Source organism: Triturus cristatus, chromosome 10 (genome assembly GCF_964204655.1).
Source record: "Triturus cristatus chromosome 10, aTriCri1.1, whole genome shotgun sequence".
Classification (NCBI taxonomy): domain Eukaryota; kingdom Metazoa; phylum Chordata; class Amphibia; order Caudata; family Salamandridae; genus Triturus; species Triturus cristatus.
The window spans coordinates 1,053,301,214-1,053,322,114 of NC_140593.1; the positions used below are offsets into that span (position 1 = coordinate 1,053,301,214).

At 45.5% G+C, this 20,901-nt stretch overlaps 1 protein-coding gene across 1 annotated transcript in view; it reads right to left on the reverse strand.

Annotated features, from left to right (window-relative positions):
• WIPI2 (WD repeat domain, phosphoinositide interacting 2) overlaps positions 1 to 20,901 on the reverse strand; it is a 226,701-nt gene that overhangs the window by 186,845 nt on the left and 18,955 nt on the right. The window contains exon 2 of the mRNA XM_085629180.1: positions 8,372 to 8,454. Coding sequence (XP_085485306.1) covers positions 8,372 to 8,454 — 83 coding nt within the window. The remainder of the gene's footprint in view (positions 1 to 8,371; positions 8,455 to 20,901) is intronic.

Below are 20,901 nucleotides of genomic sequence, written 5' to 3' on the forward strand. Positions count from 1 at the left end.
AGCCCCACTACAGGGCAGATCTTGCAGGGATAATTTGGAGGTTGCCAGATTTGCCGGGGCCTGATTGAGGACCCCGAAGGTAAGAGTGTGCCAAGACTGTGTGACCCAGAGTGTGGTTTGCCACCATCCTTTTCTTGGATTTCAACACTGAGAGAAGCTCAAACTGCTCTAAATACTCTTAGTTGGTGGCCCTTACCCACCCACCGAAGCAATCTACTTCAGCCTCAGTTCGTTGTGTGGCAGGGGCGGCACCAGAGACAACCAAAAGTGGAGGATTGAGACATATATATGAACCGAATATGGGATAAAGAGGCTGGTCCCCGTCATGCAGAGGCATAACCTGAGAATTAGACATAACTGATGACTGGAATCCCAAAATTAGTGTACGGATGAAATGTCGTTTGTCATGACTGCTCGTGCCACAGACAGGAGTTTGGCCTGTCAGGTCCGCCTCTTGCTTCTCCATGCAATAGCGAAAATCTAGAGGGGATGTGTCCCTTCTTCTGAGAGACTATATTTCCACTGCAACTGGGATAATGGTCAAGGACAAAGCTCCACGTGGGCAGGGCAAAATGAATAACTTTGCTAAGCCAATCCACTTGCCTGACAAAGTGATCTCGACAACAGATACTGAACATCCACAGTGCTCGGAGGTCGCAGAAGGGATTCACCCAGGAACAGACGGTATTGTGAAAGCAAATGACTTGTCATGACTGGCTTTTTAACCAAATTAGAGGAAGTGGGGTGGACATCCCCTCCTCAGAAAAGATCAATGTAAGACAATGGGCCACGTGACTGAAGTGAAAACACAAGTGACGTAACTGGAGGATACAATCAAGAAGCTTTGACAAACTGTGCATATGCTGAAATCTTCACCTAGGGAGATAGCGGCTAGTTCTGAAGATATGATGGGCCACTCCCATTCACTTTAGGTGATTTTTATAATTGGACAAATACTTCTAGGTAGGAAGGGTGGGTGGCTGGGACTTCAGGGGTTGTTGAGGAAAGGGTAGTTAGTTTGTTTAAAGTAGAAGGAGTTTCAACTAAACCAATAATGCACAGGTACTTATTCAATGAGTGGGGCCCATGGAAGTTCTAAATCACTGACTTGGAATGTGAAAGGCTTGTTTGATAAAAACCAAGTAAGGAGCGGTCATGGCATACGCCAAGCACTTCTCCCCTGAGATTCTGTTACTAGAGGACCACAATTTGTTGTGGAACACATGTGGTTTTCTTAGTCAACACGGTTATTGACGTTCTGTGCAGGAATTACTTGGGGGTCTGCTATTTTGCTGTCTAAATCATTACCTATGGTAGTCTCCAAGATTCATTTAGATGGATTAGGCAGGTTTGTTATAATCAAAAGTTACACTAGAAGGTCCCCATGGACTATTGGTAGTCTGTTACTGCCTCCTACCCTAGTTGGCAGCCCTTTGTTGGGCACACTCTGAGGTTCTACTTTGATCTCAGATTGGTATGTCAATTCTAGGGTGGGATTTTAACGGAATTATGAATGCGGCCCCTTGATGTAGAAACACCTGCAGTGGCCACCAGATTCCTGCAAATAAATGTGTGACCACAATGGGACTGGGAGATGTGTGCAACACCCTCACCTGAGCGAGAGACGCAACATGTATTACTCGGCACCTAAAAGTGCCACTCTAGACTAGACTACCTATTTATTCCATTGACTGAGCTTGATGTGCTAGCTGGCTCCCTCGTACTACCAAGAGAACGGTCTGATCATGCACTATGTGGCATACAAGGACACAAAGTAGCCAGAGGGCTGTATGGCACTTTAACATATGGAGGTTGAAGACTGAGACCCTGGGTGGCCAACTTTGTGATACAATTGAGGAGTACTTTGAGATTAGCAGGCCCTCGGATTTTGTCCCCCTTTGCTAGGCCCTTAAATCGGTATTTATAGGCTTGGCCTTCTCCTATGTACGAAGAATGGAAATGGACAGGGAACAAGAGATCAAGGAGTGAGAGTCGCCGATATTGCTACTTGAACAAAGTGTGGCCCAGAGTCATACGGAAGACTACGACAGACACCTGGAGAAGCTTAGGCACACACTTACACAAAAATGTATTGATACGGCTAAAGTAGCCTGGAAAATATCCAGACAGAGAATCTCAGTTGGGGAATAAGGCTGGCAAGCTGCTCTATTGGCTACCTCAAAGAGACCAAGCAGTTCATATTGTCCTGGCACACTGAAATGTACACAGCCACAGGGTTCCAGACTCCTTGGGCATTGCAGACATTTTTCCAGATTATTATTAAGAATTATACCATAGATGACCCCCCCCCCCCCCCCTCAGAGGCAACACATCCCTTGAATGTAAGCATTAAAAACACTCAGAAGAGTATAGAGAGTTCCACTCTAGTCGGAAGAGGTCCAAAAGGCTATAGTCGAGATTTTCTGAGCAAGGCTGCTGGCCTAAACGGCTAACCTTTTGAGCATTAAAAAAAAAATCCTACCGGCTGTTCTCACATTTGTTAAAGATTTTTGAGGAAGTAGGTTGTACAGCTTCACTGCTGAGAAATCTACAAGAAGAACCAATAATCACTATTCTCATACCTAATAAACACCTGGACGAATGTGACTCACAGTGGCCCATTTCATTCCTTAATGGTGAAACCAAGATGCTAACCAAAACTCTGGGAACAAGGTTGGCCAGGGTGATTCAGAAACTAGTGCAAGAGGATCAAAATTGCTTAATGCCCAGCAGATCTACTAGACACTGCCTGCACGAGGTACAAATGGCTTTAGCCAGAATCTCTCTCCTACGTATTCCACCTGCAATATTACTCACAGATTATGAGAAATCGCTCGACACCGATCATTAGCTCTTTCTGTTCGAAATGCTCTAAAAAATTAATCTTGACCAGAGGCTCTGGGCATCCTATTTGAGGGTCCGATTTCACAGGTGAGAGTCAATGGAGTATTGTCTTCGTCGTTTCCTGGAGTGCGAGGAACCCGGCAGGGGTGTCCCCTCTCTACACTGCTTTTAGCCCTGGCCATTCAGCCCTTGGAAAATGTGGATCAGAAGGAATTCTGACATTGATGGCTTCGGATGGCAAAGTGGGTGAGAGGGTAAAGTGTCTCTTTACACTGGTGATAGCCTTCTGTTTTTGCTGAATCCTCTAGCCTCTCTACAATGATTAGTTAAAATCTTTGAGATCGATGAGGAAGCATCATGTTTGACAGTAAACTGGAGAAAATCAACTTACATTTAACTTACTGGGCCTCCGTCGAAGCTATCCACTTGTGCACTAGTACAGGGGGCGGCTGATCGGTTTCAATACTTAAGGGATCATGAATTTTTGCGATATTGCCCCTCTGATGAGACGTACCAGGGAGGAGCTGGAGGGATGGTCTCTACTACCTATTTAATTGATAGGGAGGGTGGCTTTGTATAAAATGATAATGCTTCCCGGTTTTTACACTCTTTGCAATACAACCCCTTTGTCTTTGCACATGCCTTTTTCGGTGGACTGCAGAACTGGCTACAAAATTCCTGTAGGCGGGAACGCTCCCCACGGTCTTTTTCTGGAAATGCACTATGTCAGTTTACGATACGGGGGCTCGAGCGCCAGACCTTAAGCTTTAATTTTGGGGGGCCCAGCTGGTCCCCATAGCAGACTGCCTTTTCGGAGACAGGCTAGATTCTGCCCTTGCACTGGTGTTGGGAGGTTCAGGAGGAGGTTGCGACTCAGCATTTCCTATACAGTGGCCCACTTTGATTATTTTACCACAAATAACTAGAATCCCAGTTCTTTGTTGGTGAGATGGCCTAAGACACATCAAATGTTTAAACAAGATGACTAACCAGATACCACTCTGGGCCAGTACTAAGTTAAAGCATGTGACACAAATACCTGGGTTTAGGGCATGGGATGTTATAAGGCTATGGTGTTTTTGGGGGGGGGGGGGGGGGTATCTGGAAGCAAGACCATATTGAGTCATTTGAGCTGCTTAGAGGAGCGTTTGAGCTGCACATGCCATAATTTTACAGATATCTGCAACTGAGACATGCACTATACAGATATAGAAAGAAGCCGAGAGGGCTTCTAGATTCAAATGCATTAGAAGTCAAGCTAGTAATGAAACCTATTGGTCGCAAGGGAATATTTCAACATTATAGCTCTTTTATATGCATTATCCCCTGACCGGTTAGTGGGGGGACATGTGCAGTCTGAGAGCAAGATGTAGGAAAATTGGGAGACAACAAGAGTCAGGAGGCCAAAATAGCATCCAGAGTACTTGCAATTCCCTCTAATCTGAGAATGATTCTATTCAATTAGTTTCACTGGACAGGTTTCGGTTCAGAAAACATTTGGAAAATAGGCGAACTGGAGGGGGTACTGGATTGAGGTTAACAGTCCACTTTGTGTTCGATGTAAAGGAGCTTGACTAGAGGAACCTTCTGTCACTTTATCTGGGAATGCCCCTCCATCCAAAGATATACGTCTCTGGCGATGTGCATAGGTATCTTGCCTAGCCCTGATCTCAAGCGGGGGGTGTGTTCCTGTCTGCAAAATGAGACATAGCATGCTGTTGGCGAAGCAAGAGTACCCTTAAAGTGAGAAAATTATATGGAATAAGGTGCAGCTGCGAAACTGATATATACAAATGGGGGGTTGCAAGGCGAAATAACAGGATATATGGGATCGATGGCTGTCCAACTGATCTTAATTGCATGTGGCTACTGCAAGACTGTAAAATATGCAATGAGATGCGGCTTTGAATTGTGACTCCGTGATACACGCTGTACATCAGTTAAATGTTTGTGTAATGAAGTTATAAAACCAACAAAAAGAGACCCTAAAAGACCCTTTACTTGAAAGACCCTCTATGGATTTGGAGGATGTGTTCAATTTTAGACAGTTTTACTTCTCCATGTTGCAAGAACTGTTACCTGAGGACTTTATGGAAAATAATACTATTTTGAGACCCTTTTCAGGCAGGTGTTCACCCACAGAGAAGAGTTGAATCTGTTCTACTGGCAGTACTAGGTGATCTCATTGTGGAGGCAGATCTGAACTGTTCATGGCTTTGATTCATCTGGAACTAGATTTTCTTATGGGTGACTATGCCATGCTCCTGAAGTGTTTAGGTATATCCTTATGACCCAGTTGTAAGCCAGTTTGAATTTAATTGTTCATTCGCAGGCAGATGTTTTTCCTTAACATAGTGTAATGCGAATTTCTGAAATCCACAGGTATCTTTTTCTCTGTCGTCTTAATCAATGTTTATGCTCGCCCTATGACTTTGCTCATCAATGTCTCCAGCCACCAGCTGTATTTTTATGCATGTGACACCCAGGTTCTCCTACAGTGGAGTGAAGAAAGAAATTTCTTTCAACACTTTCAGGCATGAATGCTGGCTGTAAACAAAAGGACTGGCATCCACTGATGGGGATCAACTCAGACAAAACGGAGGCGATTACTTTGGTCCATGGTTTAGGACCATAGAGGTTAAGTGAATGTCCCACAGGGCTAAACCAGGTTCAAACCACAGCATTACAGTTGGAGGCTTGACATTTACACGCATCCAGGTACGTTTTTTTCCTAAAATTTACACATGATAATTGCGAGCAAGGCTAACACTAGGGGGGGGCAGTAATTTTGGGGGGGAAATTAACTCCTGTCTGGATTACAGCGATAGAACGCATCAGGGTCAGCCAGATACTCAATCTACAAATCAACAACACAACTGCTTATCTTGCTTTAGGCAAGCCAGGGGTTTAAGCATTCATCCCATTACATCCGAAGGCTGTAGTGACTCACGGTGGAACAGCTCTCTTTAAGGCCAAGTGCTTGGCACACACTTTTTTCCAGGCACCCTGTGCAGCAGCTATGCTTTTCGGAGCCATGGAACATACAGTAGACACGTGTTCCAAAAGCCAATATAGTCTGAGCTTTGCAGTTGGTACATTTACCTTCTTACACAGCATTTCAAATGCACTTTTAGCCAGACCTGCAAAATGTCTTTTAGAAATGTGCATCAAAACTGAGAGACAATAATAGTGGAAAACCCACGGGAAGTGGAGAATATGCTACAGGACCCAGTCATCAAATGACTGGTCTTAGGATGCACTAACGAGGGGCAGAAGTACATGCTCTTTTTGTAGAGATAAATGACCCCGCCACCGCCAGAACCAGCCTACACGATGGGATGAAAGACGTCGCCGAGTGGATGAAGAACAGCCGCCTGAAACTGAACTCAGACAAAACGGAAGTCCTCATCCTGGGATCATCGCCCTCCGCCTGGGACGACTCCTGGTGGCCCCCTGCCCTGGGCACCACTCCCAAACCAACGGACCACGCACGCAACCTGGGCTTCACCCTGGACTCCTCCCTCTCGATGACCAGACAAGTCAACGCCGTCTCATCATCGTGCTTCAACACCCTGCGCATGCTCCGAAAGATCTTCCGGTGGATCCCCACCGAAACCAGGAGGACGGTCACCCAGGCTCTCGTCACCAGCCGTCTGGACTACGGAAACACCCTCTACGCCGGAACCACAGCCAAACTTCAGAAAAGACTCCAACGCATCCAGAACGCCTCCGCACGTCTCATCCTGGACATCCCCCGTCACAGCCACATCTCCGACCACCTGAGAGACCTGCACTGGCTCCCCGTCAGCAAGAGGATCACGTTCAGACACCTAACCCACGCACACAAGGCCCTCCACGACCTGGGCCCCAAGTACCTCAACAACTGCCTGAACTTCTACACTCCCACCCGCCAGCTACGATCAACCAGCCTCGCCCTCGCCGACGTTCCACGCATCCGCAGAGCCACCACCGGAGGAAGATCCTTCTCCTACCTGGCAGCCAAGACATGGAACTCCCTCCCCATCCACCTCCGGCTAACCCAGGACCATCTCTCCTTCAGGAAGCAACTCAAGACCTGGCTTTTCGAGCAGTAACGTTCCCCTCTCCCCCAGCGCCTTGAGACCCCTCCGGGTGAGTACCGCGCTATACAAATGCAATGATTGATTGATTGATTGTGCAGATGGGACAAGTCCCCGGCGGAATATGTTAGGAAGAAGTGACGGACAAAAAGCCATTATTTGCTTGCAGGCTCAGAAATTATACCTTTTGCTAAACAAACCCCATGACAGAACCATGATTTACAGAAAAGCGAAGCTGCATTAGGTCACACCAACACGATCCCCAAAAAACATACAGGTTATGATCACCCTCTCTAAAGCCAAATTGTGTCCAGACATCAAATGTAGTTGGCAGGAAAAAAGTGCAAGAAGAGAAGTAACAAGACTGTCAATGATCCCTTCGTCATTACCCTAAAAAAAACTAACGATTTTTGAGGTGTAATTATTTTAGGCTTGGAGTAAGACTAATGATTTAGGTGTTCCCAAAACATCAGAGAATCTTGCCTCCAGTTTCTACCTTCACATCAATATAATAAATAGGCTGGTGTAGGCTTTTGGTGAGGACTGTCAGCAACTGAGCTCAAACATTAAACCCATGATCAGCCAACAAAAATTACATTTTCAGAAAGCCTGACACTGAAAGGAAAGTCATATTTGGAGGCATGTCGAAAACTTGGGCAGTCTTTAAAACTGCCCTGTAAATGCTGATGGGCCCAATAACAGGAGTTACTGGGGCAGTTATAAGTTTTAGCTTTTCACATGGTGATTTTGGCAACTGAAAGAAGCCCAACATAAAACGCTAGGGAAAAACATCCATAAACTGGAGTGTAAAACCAATTACTGCATGTTATTCTCCAAAATACTGAAATCTCAGTTATTTCAAAGGAATTATTGGGACACCCAAGAATTTTAATTCTGAGACGAAGAAATAACAGGGATTTTTTTGGTCCACTCGTACGAAGGGCCTCAGTATGGTCTCTACATGTTAATGGCTAGTTAAAAGGAATGGATGGTCTTTTTCTGCCAATAACATATCTGCGCATCATTTTAGTACTTTAAGAACACTTTAGCCTCTTGAAAAGGACAGGCACAAAAAGATAAAATGCTGTCACAAGAGAGGCAGATCTGACTAGTTGCAATGAAATGTCAAATGTAAAAAGAACTAAATGAAAAGCGGTTATACTCACAAAAATAGAAAGTTAGAAATTAAAACAGAGCACTGCGCTTACAAAATAAAATGTCTGTAATATAGTTTTCATTTTTCTGAATACGAGATAAGCCTGTAAGTTCTGTGTCGTATGTTAGGTTTAAATAGGGACTTTGAGATGAGCCAACATTTTAAACAATTGCATTGTACAAATTATATATTTACAAACAGTACTCGATTCCCACTAAAAAAGAATTCCATTCTCTCAGTTCACACCAGAATTAAAAGGACTTTGAATATATTTAGAAGAAGGAGCACTTACTGCATTCATATATTTGTTCAAGCTTATCCACGGATGAAAGGGAGAAGAATTTGTAACCCACTTTACTACCAACAGCTAATGACCTGCAAAAAGAAAGGGACATATTTTAAAATAGAAAACCTGCCAAGAATCTTATCTAACAGAAAAAATAAGCATAATGCCCTGGGTTCAGAGACCCTGGTCCCTGAATCCACAGATTAATCTCTGTAAATTTCACAGAAGTAAAAACTGAGACCATTTTAAATTGGAAATTACTTTGCTATATTTTGCCTTAAAATAGTTATCTTCATCAAAACTCCCCCTACTTTTGCAATATTTGTATTTTTCTAAAAGAGTTTTAAAAAAAAAAATATTCTGAAACTTTAACATTACCTCTATCTCCTTCAATATGTTTGATCCTATAGAAAATTCTAATCTAAACCCAGCACTGCCTGTGCCCACACCTTTATCCTAACCATTATCCTTTGAACCCGAAGTCTCACCATTGTCCCTAATCTAACATTAGTCCCTAACCCTAAATATGAAACAAAGCTTTGCCACAATTCTAAATCAGAATCCAACACTATTCTTCACCCTGCATTCTCCCTTCATCGTATTATCTTAGATCGGATTAAATGTATTTCTCTAATGGTTATTTCTGGGTTTGTGTGTAAAAAAAAATTCATTCAATGATTCCAGTGGAATGCGTTAGCTCAGGAAGTTACTGGGATGAAATGGAAGAATGGCCTCCTTCCTTTCTGTTACCACACCTGCTAATGTCTTCTTTCCATCACTTTAACACCGTGGTCCTAAAAGATCAACTGGTCCTCTCCGCTGCTCCATTTGTGAAAATTTGCAACTATGGCCATTTCCTTCTATTTAAACACAGTCTCAGTACCCCATCAATCCTCAAACACAGAGAAATACCGGATAAAAGCTACCTCACTGGCAAGAGAGCAGCAATGGATTCGAACACAGTAGGTGACTGCAGCCTTCTGCAAGTAGAAGGAACTATGCAGGGCCACAAGGAATCAGTAGCACCTTGAAGGAAGTAGAAATCAAAACATGTTGTTTTAGAAAAGATAGAGCATTTCCCCAAACAGGAAATTGAAAGGTATGCCGCCTGCCAAATCACGTTTATATTTAACATTCTAATTGAAACTATAGTGATGAAATATTTTACATGCAGCTTGTGGAATTCTTATTTCAGCAAAATAAGGCACTACATCAGGTACAAGTAGAAATATTTATGTTAAGTACAGAGCACGTTCACCACCAAATAGAGAACAGAACGTGGTCCATGTAATGCACCAAATGAAGGTAATGATTTCATGTACAGCAACATATCTGCAGCCCAGTACAGCACACAGTATATGTGCTGTACATCCACAGTACTACACCAGGAACTTAGATCACTAATATTTCAAGGAAATCCGTGTGTTCAATACTTGGCACTGTCCATGTACTGATCAATGAAGCATGAAGTACTCATGTAGCCAAAGTAACATAACGTACATTAAAACAGCAACTAAATGTACAATATCACTAAGGCACAGCCAAGAACAGCACAAGCTTTGCTCTTCACAACATTCACCCATGGCAGACAAGTGCCATTCAATAAAATGAGACAGCAAATAAGTACTATGCAAATGTTTACAGAACATCATCCACTAATGTTGACATAAGCATAATATCTGAAAAACAAGAGAGGGGAGGTAGAGGAGATAGACAAAGGTCTTGTCCTCTGATTGGTCTTAGTTTAATTAAAAAGAGCCCACGGTCTTTCAGGACTTTCTTTCCACTTCAGTTGTTATTTGTAAAACAGAAATTTTTCTTTTAATAACCCTCGCCCACCAGGGTTTCTCCTTGGTGGCATGCTTCATCATTGGGTTTTTCCCGTTCCGCTGCGGAACGGGGCATGCTGCAACCTACAGGTTATGTGGGAGCACTTTTTGGTGTTAACTATAAAGGATGGAGAGACAAGAGGAGTGTGGGGGAAGTTTGTGGAAGATTAAAAATACCTGGCTAGTAGGAAAATAATTGATTCGTACCTCTAGCAGGTACAGTTAATTAAAATGGGGAGAGTAGAAACTCATGGACTTATTTTGCTGAGTTTCTACGGTCTACATGTTTCAAGCCCTAACCCACGGTTATGGTAGTGTGTTTCATACAAGCATATTTAGATTCCAGCTAAAATCCATAGGCTTCCATTTTGACTCACACCAGGATTTCAAAATCCATATGACAAACAAACATGGACAGCCTACGGCAAACTTAATCTCTTCAAGAAAATAAAACCATTCCTTCTACCTCCCATCATCAAACAACTGAGCTGGTTCTTATAGTGCACAAAGATCTCCAAAAACATGGTAACTAGACTATTCTAATCTCACACTCCTTCCATATGCTAAATCACTAGACTTACATAATGATTCACAGTTGCTGCCGGTATCATATTGCAAGATGTATAGGATAAACATTCAAGCATCTGTGTGCAAAAGGTAATACTTTTGTTTCATGTGGGCCAGTTTATTTAACTTACCCTGTCTAATAGCTCTTGGTCGCACTTCTCTCGGTTACCCACTTGATTACCCAAAATCGTGCCAACAACACTAAAGTCTAGATAAACTGTTCTGCTGGTGATTAGAAATATGCTTCTCCAATATAAATATTCCAGGTAAATAAGAAAATAAAATCCAGACTAAAATTACAGCAATTGTGTATGGTTTTATCTTGTGGTATGTCGGATTTCAGTTATAAAATATATGACTGAGGAAACAGCTTGTTGAGCTGCCAAGCAGATGCCTCTTTGCATACTTCCAGAGCAGTTACTACTCAGAGGCTGGTGGCGCCAAGAATGGGCATGTTGAGGTCAATACCACTGAAAGTCAGATGTTGAAAAACATAGAAGCATGCAATGGAATGCCCTTGACGTCCACAGTCTTGCAAAGTGGCCAAAAACCTCCAGGGAGATGGCGCTCACTACTGAGTGTGGTCAGGGGTCTGCCTGAAGAAAGGCCATGCTTGCTGCTCAGGGACGGGAATAACAAGGGTACCAAAGCTGTGAGCAAACAGATCTATGCGATGAAAGAGGGGGCACAATGGAGAACCAACTCCTGCAATGCTCTCTACTAGCATCCAAAGTTACAGTTGTGTGTGCCCAAATATGGGCGGAGCTTCAAATCCCTAACTCAATACAGCATGCCTTACAGAGGAGCGCATGCGCTGCCCAGGCTCGACCTAAAAATGAAGGGTGGATCTGGACAAGTAAAGGGCATTTTCTTTACCGATATCTTAATTTACTATGCCTTTAAAACTACTCTCACTTCTGAGTGGAGGTTGTAAACAGGTTGTCCCACACCTATGAAACCGCTCCACCTTAGCTGTCTCAGTTCCTGTAATCATCAACTACTCCTCAATCGATTTCATGGTCAGACCTGATGGCTCTGAAATCAGATCAAAAGAACGTTCCGCTACTGTTTGGTGGAAAACTATAATTATAACTGTTATTGCAGTATTAGCACTCTGGACTTCAGAGTGGTCTTGAGTAACATTTTCAGAAGTTGACGCATGAAATGAGATGAAAGAAATATTCAATAGAAAAAAATGTGTTGCGCTAAGCTAATCATTCAATACCTACTTCCGTGGAAATTAAAGTTGAATAAAGACCACTGGGCTGACACTGCAAGTAGTTCACACTTCACAAATAAAAATAGTACAGTTCTCTAAATAGGAACATGACTAGATAAGTAGTGTAGGAATCAGACTTACTGGTTATACAGTACTGCTGATAATAGTAGAGATGGAAATCTAGACTAGAAATTTTACATCAGAACAGATGCAAACTTAAACTGTAACCTGTTTAGTTAGAACTTTTTACTGATCAGATAATCCCCAAGGGTTGTCATTACCAGCGGACAAAGACACAGCGTCACTGTTACTCATTTACACGTACACAATAAACCAATCTTCTCTTCCTTGGAACTAAAGGAAAGAACTACAATCACTTCACAGGTGATCAGTCACCATTTATATAAACAAAATGACAACGTTTTTGGAAACAGCAACATTCACATATGCAATGCCGTTGAAGGCAAAACTGGATCAGATCAGTCAAACACATGTCTAGTGACTGCCTTGCATTACATTTGTACATGGATACACAAGCAGTAATTTCGAGAGGCTGGTCCAGATAGGCATGCACCAAAACATTCCTGCAGAAGTAACTGGACGGGACAGGGTAAGCCTAACCTTAGTACTACCATCAAAATGGTACACATCTGGGATTAGTTTATAAATGAATAGTCTCGGCTGAGCTACTCAGACAGGTCTGTAGTCTATTTATGAATTATTTCTCTCGAGAGTAATCAAAGTCTGTTCTATTTCACATTTGATTTGTTGCATATTTTCAGTCTCACCTGCACGCCCTTCTTCAAGACACTGCCTGACTTCCATATAGCCTTGCCCTATTCACTGCAAAATTGATTCAGAGTGATGAGCTACCCGATATATGCGGTGGTTGGACTTGAAGTCTGCTCTATGTCAATGTGGCCTCCCACAGATACATTCCCTCATTATGAGAGGTACGCTTTTTCAGATCCCCATGAACACACATTTGTTAGGAACCACAAGTTTAGCAGTAATTACTGCATCCCTCTAAATATCTTCCTGGTGAATGTTGACAGGCCAAACTTTGAAAATCTACTGGGTGAAAATACCAGCATATACAGATTTTGATGTGGACAGCACCAACATCTGCCGTGCAATTATCCATTTGGATGTGGAAACCTTGTAATAGCAGTTATGGGCCCTGATAAATACTGATCCATATGGTACCTGTATTTAATGAGTATCCTATGGTTAACTACGCCTGCCCCCACCCTGGGCTACTCATAATGAAGGCCTCGTTGCTGCTTAAATGAGCCATCCATTGATGGCTCTTGCTAGTAAAGTTAGACCATGCCCATTAGGCAATGCCTATTGTTCAGAATATATTTAAACAAAGAGAGAGAGAGAGAGAGAGAGAGAGAGGGAAAACAATGGAGCCAATGGTCCCCCTAGTGAAATAGCAAATAAACAACAGAAGAGTGAAAACAAATTTACGAAGAGCTAGCAAGAGAAGTCACTCTGGTTTTTAGAAGAACCCTTACTCGCCAACCTAGTTGGTGACATGCTTCATCATGGGGTTCGCACCAGAGAGGCCGAGTGCCTCCCTGGTGTGCCGCGACGCCCGATTACAGTGGAGCGTTTATTTTTTATTTTTTTGTAGGTGCTAAAAGTGAAGGTGAAAATGTTAAAATTGCCTTTACCAATCCAAAGTATTTAGTGGTGGAGTAGTAAGGCAAAGTTGTTATAAGCAATTTAGGTGAGGTGGATGTATGACTGTGTAGATTGGCCGGTCACATCCTAATGTGGCAATCAAGTGTGGTCTACATGTTTCAGCCTCATAATGCCCATAGCGAGGCTTTCTTCAGGACCAAATGCCACAGCGGTATGCACACGCTAAGGTGCACCCTAACCTATGGCATCCAAAAAAACGTGTGACTTGCGGTTACTGTGGCGCCTTCAGAACTCCTGAAAGCGACGTGACTATAAGGTGTAGGAAACCCTTACAACATGGGTCCTGGCAGGGGGCGGTGGCTTGTAGTCACACGTACTCCAAAGCCAGACACTTGTGTGGCGCCTGGATCTATCCATCAGCAGGACCCCGAAGATGTCTGAGGCTGAAACATGTAGACCACACTTGATCGCCACATTAGGATGTGACCGGCCAAACTACCCAGTCTTACATCCACCTCACCTAAATTGCTTTTAACAATTTTGCCTTACTACTCCACCAATAAATACTTTGGATTGGCAATGGCAATTTTAACATTTGCACCTTCACTTTTTGCACATACACAAAAATAAAAAATAAAACGCTCCGCTGTAATCAGGCGTCACAGCACACCAGGGAGGAACTCGGCCTCTCTGGTGGGAACCCCATGATGAAGCATGTCACCAACTAGGTTGGTGAGTGAGGGTTCTTCTAAAAAGCAGAGTGACTCCTCTTGTTAGCTCTTCGTAAATTTGGTTTCACTCTTCTGTTTATTTGCTATTGTTCGGAATAGAAATTTAATTTACACACATGGAAGATCTGGTTTCAATCCTTGCCATCTGTCGGGGAAGAGGTAAATAAAATATAAAGCAAAAAAAAATAAAAAAAAAGAGGAAGCAATAGAGTTCAGACGCACAGCAGATAATTTGTTTGGGCACTTTCTCCAGCTCACCAACAAACATATCCTAGATGGTAGCTAGAAACCTTAAGTCCATTAGTGGATGAGGAAGTGGTCTCCCAAGTAGGAATAATATCTGCATGCTCTGATGTAAACAGATTGGCCACTACACTTCCCCAAAAGACGTTTCCTATCGCTCCACTATCACTAGGAGTTTCAAGGGAGTCAGTCCACACTTCTTGAGAATTTTTAAGACCTTTTTGTAACCACTTCCTGAGTTTCATCAACTATAGTTATTTCCTGGAATATCCATTGTGCTGGCCATCTCCGTGTGTGCCCTTCATAGGGATCTTCGCTCTGTGAACCATCACTGGGATGCCACATATGATGCCAGCACAAAAAGCAATCTCATGGTTGCCTTGATCCATATGTAAGTTCTGGCATTCCCCTATCCTTTTAGTAGGTTTAGTGTGTCTTTTGATACATTTGCTGAGCTTTAGCATATGTTATTAAGTGCATTGACACTTGTTTTACTAGAAGGTGTTGCAATTTATGAATTAAAACATCCCGGTCATCCTGAAACCTGGCCATCCCGAAACCTGGCCTTCTCCATGACCTTTGCTCCTCTTATAGGTCATTCTAACTTCTCAATGGAGAGGTGAAGATTTGGGCAAAGGCATGGGCCAACAGACTGACTCCGTTCACTGGCTGTCTTCTCTACCTGCATCAAGTGGGCTTCATGCCCAATCAGGGTACCAGACATAACGTTAGGTGGGTCCATGCACTCTAGCACTGGCAGAGAAACTGCCAGGGACACAGGCCATCCTCCTAGTTAGTTTCACAAGGTGTTCAACTCCGTGGGGTGTGACTGCCTGTTCTTTCTTCTGACAATGTGGCCCTGACTTTTCAAAATCGGTCCAACTTCTGTACACTGTTCTTAGGGCGTGGGTCAAAATTGGGGGCTCAGTCTGACACTTTTCACATACAGCGTGGCACCCGATAGGGATGCCCCCTTACTTTTTGCCATTGCAATAGAACCTTTGGTCAACTGGCTCAGAATGGACGCCCAAATTAAAGGAACAGAATGGGCACCTGGCATATCAGAGTGGTGCTATATACAGACGACGTCCCTATATTTTAGATGAGCTTCATCGCTAAGAGCCCTCTAGGTATTGCAAATTGTGAACTTTCCTGGATTACATATTAATAAAGCCAAGACCTCGGTATATCCCATTGAGCGCTCCCCACAGCGAATGGAGTGGGCTAGTGACATGCAGATGCTGCTGTGAGTATTTAAGTACCCGGCGGTGTACGTAACTGGCGACACACGACTGGCATGGGTGGATGAAGAACAAGTGGCCACAGGTAGATCGATTAAGCAAAGCCCTGGAGTTTTGGTTGACGCTCCCCCTCTCCTTGGGAGACTTGGACATCGTTAAGATGATGGTCCTCCCTCACTTGCTATATCAGCTGAAAAACTACCTTATGCTATTCCTAGCTTGATCTTAACCTGTGTCAACGCCTCATTGAGGGGTGTTCTTGTGAAACCAACATCACGACGAATAGCATTGTCGAAATGTTTCAAATGTACATACGACGGGGGGGGCTGACCACCCCAGACCTAGCTTCTTAATATAGGGACGCCCAACTGATCGTATTACTCGAATGGTGGTTTCACACCTCTGAAGACTCAGTGTGTGCCTCTGAGAAATGGGCAATGTGGGATGAGAAGATCCCCCATTTTCTTCATGAGGGGGGGGGGCATCTCCCGGGACCTGCCGCCAGCCATAAGGGTAGTGTTCCAGGTGTGGGTGGCAACTGTGAAGACACCGGGTTTGAAACGATGCCCGACAAAGGAAACTGGAGGATCTCCTTGATCATAACCTACTGGAAACAAAGGCACTGCTGTCAGCATGCCTGGGTCTCGGTTGCTCCTCTTGATGCTCTGCGCTCTCTGCCTTCGGGCCGGCCTCGCAGCGCCTCCGGAGCTAGTGGAAGAAAGTCAACAGGAGGAGGCGCCGCCATTGCCCCTTGAGCCATCTAGCTTCGGCACTCTGTGGCCAAAACCTCAGTCCGTGCACATTTCCCCGGTGGTGTACCACCTCTCCCCCGCCGCCTTTAAAATTGTGCACGGACCACAGTCTTCAGCCGGACCGTTGTGTGTCATTCTTCCGGGAGTAGCGCTCTTCGCTCTATTTTTTAAAAAAAAACTGCTTATTGTGTGTATTTTATACTTCTTGATTGCACTTACCCCTGGCATATCTTCATCACTTGGCTCTGACACCCCCCGCACAGCGGAGCTATCGCTGCAGCGGGTGAGGTGTTTGAATTGCTATTGCCGCCATTTCGCCGCGAGCCTTAGGCCACGCCCACTCGCGCAGGCCACGCCCCCTCCCAACCCTCTCTCTCACTGGTATATAACATGTGTCACCCCCGGCAGCGCAGCGGACGAGCGCAGCGGGTGCGACGATTGCGCGCCGAAGGCGCGCCTAAGGCAAGCCCGTCTGCGCCCGTCCACGGCCGGCAGGGGCCCGGGGCCCGTTACTCTGCCCAAATCACATCCTATGCCCCTAGGGACCTGATTGCATTACACTCTCTCTGGCCGCTGGAACCCTCCAGCCATTCAAAACTACTCCAACTGGGGATTTTCAACGCCCGTAGTGTTTTTCCAGAGCTCAGGGCACTTTCATCCTCCATCACCCCTGAGCACTCTGCCTCCTTCCCACCCTCTATAACCCGGCCTGCTCAGTCACCTGTCAACATGGAGCTAGCAGTTGCATACCTCAACACCCGGTCTCTTGTCAGTCACCAACACGACATATACCACCTTCTGGACTCAGACCGTCCCGACATCTTGTTCCTAACTGAGACCTGGCTGAATGAGGACTCCTCCCCCGACATCTTGGCAGCTATTCCTCCTGGGTATTACATTCTCCAAGCCAACCGACCAGCTGGCAAATCCGGAGGTGGCGTAGCCGCTATTATCAAACTCTCTCTCAGATTCTCTTCCCTCTCTCTACTCACCATCCCCCAGGCTGACTGCCTGGCTATTAGACTCGAATCCTCGGTGTCCCCTCTTACCTGTGTCCTGGTATACCGCCCCCCTCAACCCATGCCCAATTTCCCCTCCCTCTTTGGCGATCTTCTATCCCAGCTCACACTCAATAACTCCAAACTCCTGGTCTTAGGAGACTTTAACTACTGGCCATCTGACCCACATGAAAGCCCCCACTCTTTGGCTTTCACCGATCTATTAAGCGGCCTCAATGGCCGTCAACATGTCCACACAGCTACTCATTCCAAAGGCCACACCCTAGATCAGGTCTGGACTTACAACCTTGAAATCAAATCACTCACGATCCTTCCTTGCTTTTGGTCGGACCATTTCTTAATCTCTTTCCTTCTTCTGGTCCCCCCACCGCCCCCCCGTAGTCGAGGCCCTAGCCTCCTGGCCCGCAACTGGAATAAAGCTAACCTCGACCTCTTTCTCTCCTCCCTAACATCTTCGGCTCCGCCCGGCCTAGGTCCTCTAGACTCCCAGGAAGCCGCAATCGTCGATTGGTTGGAATCTGCCAGCGACAAAGTCGCCCCCCTTAAGTCTATCCGAACGAAGCGCCCTCACGACGCACATCGCTGGTTCTCCGACAGCCTCAAAACCCTTAAACTGGGACTTCGCCAAGCCGAGCGTCGCTGGCGCCGAAACTACGACCCCTTAGAAAAAGCCCACTTCCTAAAATTATCCGGAGAATACAAACATGCAATCTCAGCTGCAAAATCTGCCTACTTCTCCACAAAAATTCTCAACTCCGCGCAAAAATCTAAAGACATCTTTGCTATTGTGGAGGAACTTTCACACCCGGATAGGGTGACCATCAAACCCCTCCCCTCTCAGGCACTCTGCGATTCCCTTAACCATTTTTTCATAGACAAAAATCAGTAAAATCAAAAACAGTATCTCCTCCGGGGACCAAGCAATGTCCCTCCCAGAGGCCGCACCCTTTCTCAACTCTCGCTCCCTGATACAGCTCCCTCCTATACCCGAAGAATACTTCTTCCCCCTGCTCCACAAAATCTCATCTGATTCCCCCACAGACTGCTGCCCTCCGGCAATTCTCCGGACCGCTTTTTCGACCTGCCCTGGCCCTCCATTGGCCCTCCTGAACAACTCTCTCCTGCTCGGCGTGGTCCCCAGTCAGTTCAAGAACGCCGAAGTGGTCCCCATATTAAAAAAACCCAACGCCGACCCCACGGTCTTGGGCAACTTCCGCCCCATTTCCCTTCTGCCTTACCTGAGCAAGGTACTTGAGACGCATGTGACCAGCGTCCTCAGCTCCTTCATCGAGGACTCCAATTTTCTAGACTCCCAGCAAGCTGGGTTTAGACCTGCCCATTCAACAGAGGCGGTTATCCTCTCTGTTATGGAGGAACTTCGTAGAGGCGCTGACTCCAACATCAGTCAAGCCCTGGTGCTCTTAGATCTGTCAGCGGCCTTTGACACGGTCGATCACACCATCTTAGTCGACCGTGTCAAAGAGGCAGGCATCAGCGGGACGGCCCTTAACTGGGTTTGTTCTTTCCTTGCGGACCGCCATCAATCGGTCCGTCTTTCCCAGTTCACGGCAAACCGGACGAGAGTCACCTGCGGTGTGCCGCAGGGTTCATCCCTGTCACCCCTTCTTTTTAACCTTTACCTCACCCCCTTGATCCGCTCCCTCCGCGGTAGGAATGTCACTGCATTTAACTATGCAGATGACATACAGCTCGTTTTCAATCTCAACTCCTCGGACGAAGCGGCTCAAGATTTCCAGTCCACCCTTTGCCATATCAGTAACTGGATGAGCACTCACCATCTTAAACTCAACCTCGACAAGACGGAGCTCGTTCTTGTCGGAGGCCCATCCAACCCCTGGAATTCCACCTTCTGGCCCCTTTCCCTCGGCCCTCCCCCCCACCCTGCTGACAAAGTGAAAAGCCTCGGGGTTTACATCTCCCAAGACCTCTCAATGAAGCACCAGGTCAGTGCCACTGTGTCCTCCTGTTTTTTTCAGCTCCGGAAGATCCGGAAAATAGCCCACTTTCTGACCACTGAAGGCCTCACCTTGGCACTGCTGGCGTTCGTCATCTCTCGGATCGACTACGCCAATGCCCTGTACGTTGGCATCCCACAATACCAAATCAACACATTGCAGCTGATTCAGAATCAGGCAGCTCGCCTTATCTACCACCAACCAAAACATCACCACGTCCGTCCCCTCCTCAAGGCCCTCCACTGGCTTCCTGTTTCGGAGCGCTGCAAGTTCAAACTTGGCTGCCTGACTCATAAATCTCTGGCAGGCACCGGTCCCTCCTTTATTTCCTCCCTCTTGCATCCTATTACCCCCTCCAGGAACCTCCGTTCCTCTCATCTTGCGCTCCTTCAAACTCCCCGCTTCAAGCGCAAAAAACACGGAGGTCTCAGATTTTCCTTTTTGGCACCCTCATTCTGGAACTCTCTGCCGCTGGAACTGAGACTTTCTCCCTTTCACCTTCATTTCAGGTCTCTCCTAAAAACCCACCTCTTCCATGGCATTTACTCATAAATTCTTCTCTCCCCGCTTTCTGCCTCTTGCCGAATAAAGTGAATAGCGCCAAGAAACCGTCCGGTGAATGCCGCGCTTTATAAGTAATTTTTACATTACAAGAGATAAAGCCCCACAAGATCACACAGATTTACCACTCTCTGGTGGTAAACACTCTTGAGAGATTGAGGGAGTTTTGGGAGGGAGACCTGGGCTCTCTTGCCGACAAATGGATGGAGGCGCTAAAGTCTCGAAGGGAGGCCACAATACTCTGCCATTTAAGTGAAGTATCTGCATTGTGCACTGCTTTCACACAACAGGTTCTGGAAGCTTGAGGTTTTGTCTTCACCACTGCTTACAGTGCTCGACCCAGATGGAAGACCTGCCCCACATGGTATGGGAGGGTGATAGGTTAACCTCCTTTTGTGAAGGTGTGGTCAAGTGTTTGGGTGAGGTGCTCAGTTGGAGGCTGCCCATGGATCCCAAAATGACTCTCTACATGTCAAAGTATACACTGACAGATACAAAGTGGCATTGTTGTGGTTTGGGCTAATGGTGGCCAAGAGAGACAAAGCAAAAGCATAGAAAGATCCTGAGCCTACATCACTAGAAGACTGGATGAGGGGTTGGATTGATGTACGACCATACCATGGAGAGGCGTGTGTATATTACCAGAAGGTGTCCAAGGAAACATGCTAAGATCTGGGAGGACTGGTGCCAATATAGAGTTGTTCTCATTGGACCAAATGCTGGTCACCCGCGATAGTTGGATGCAATG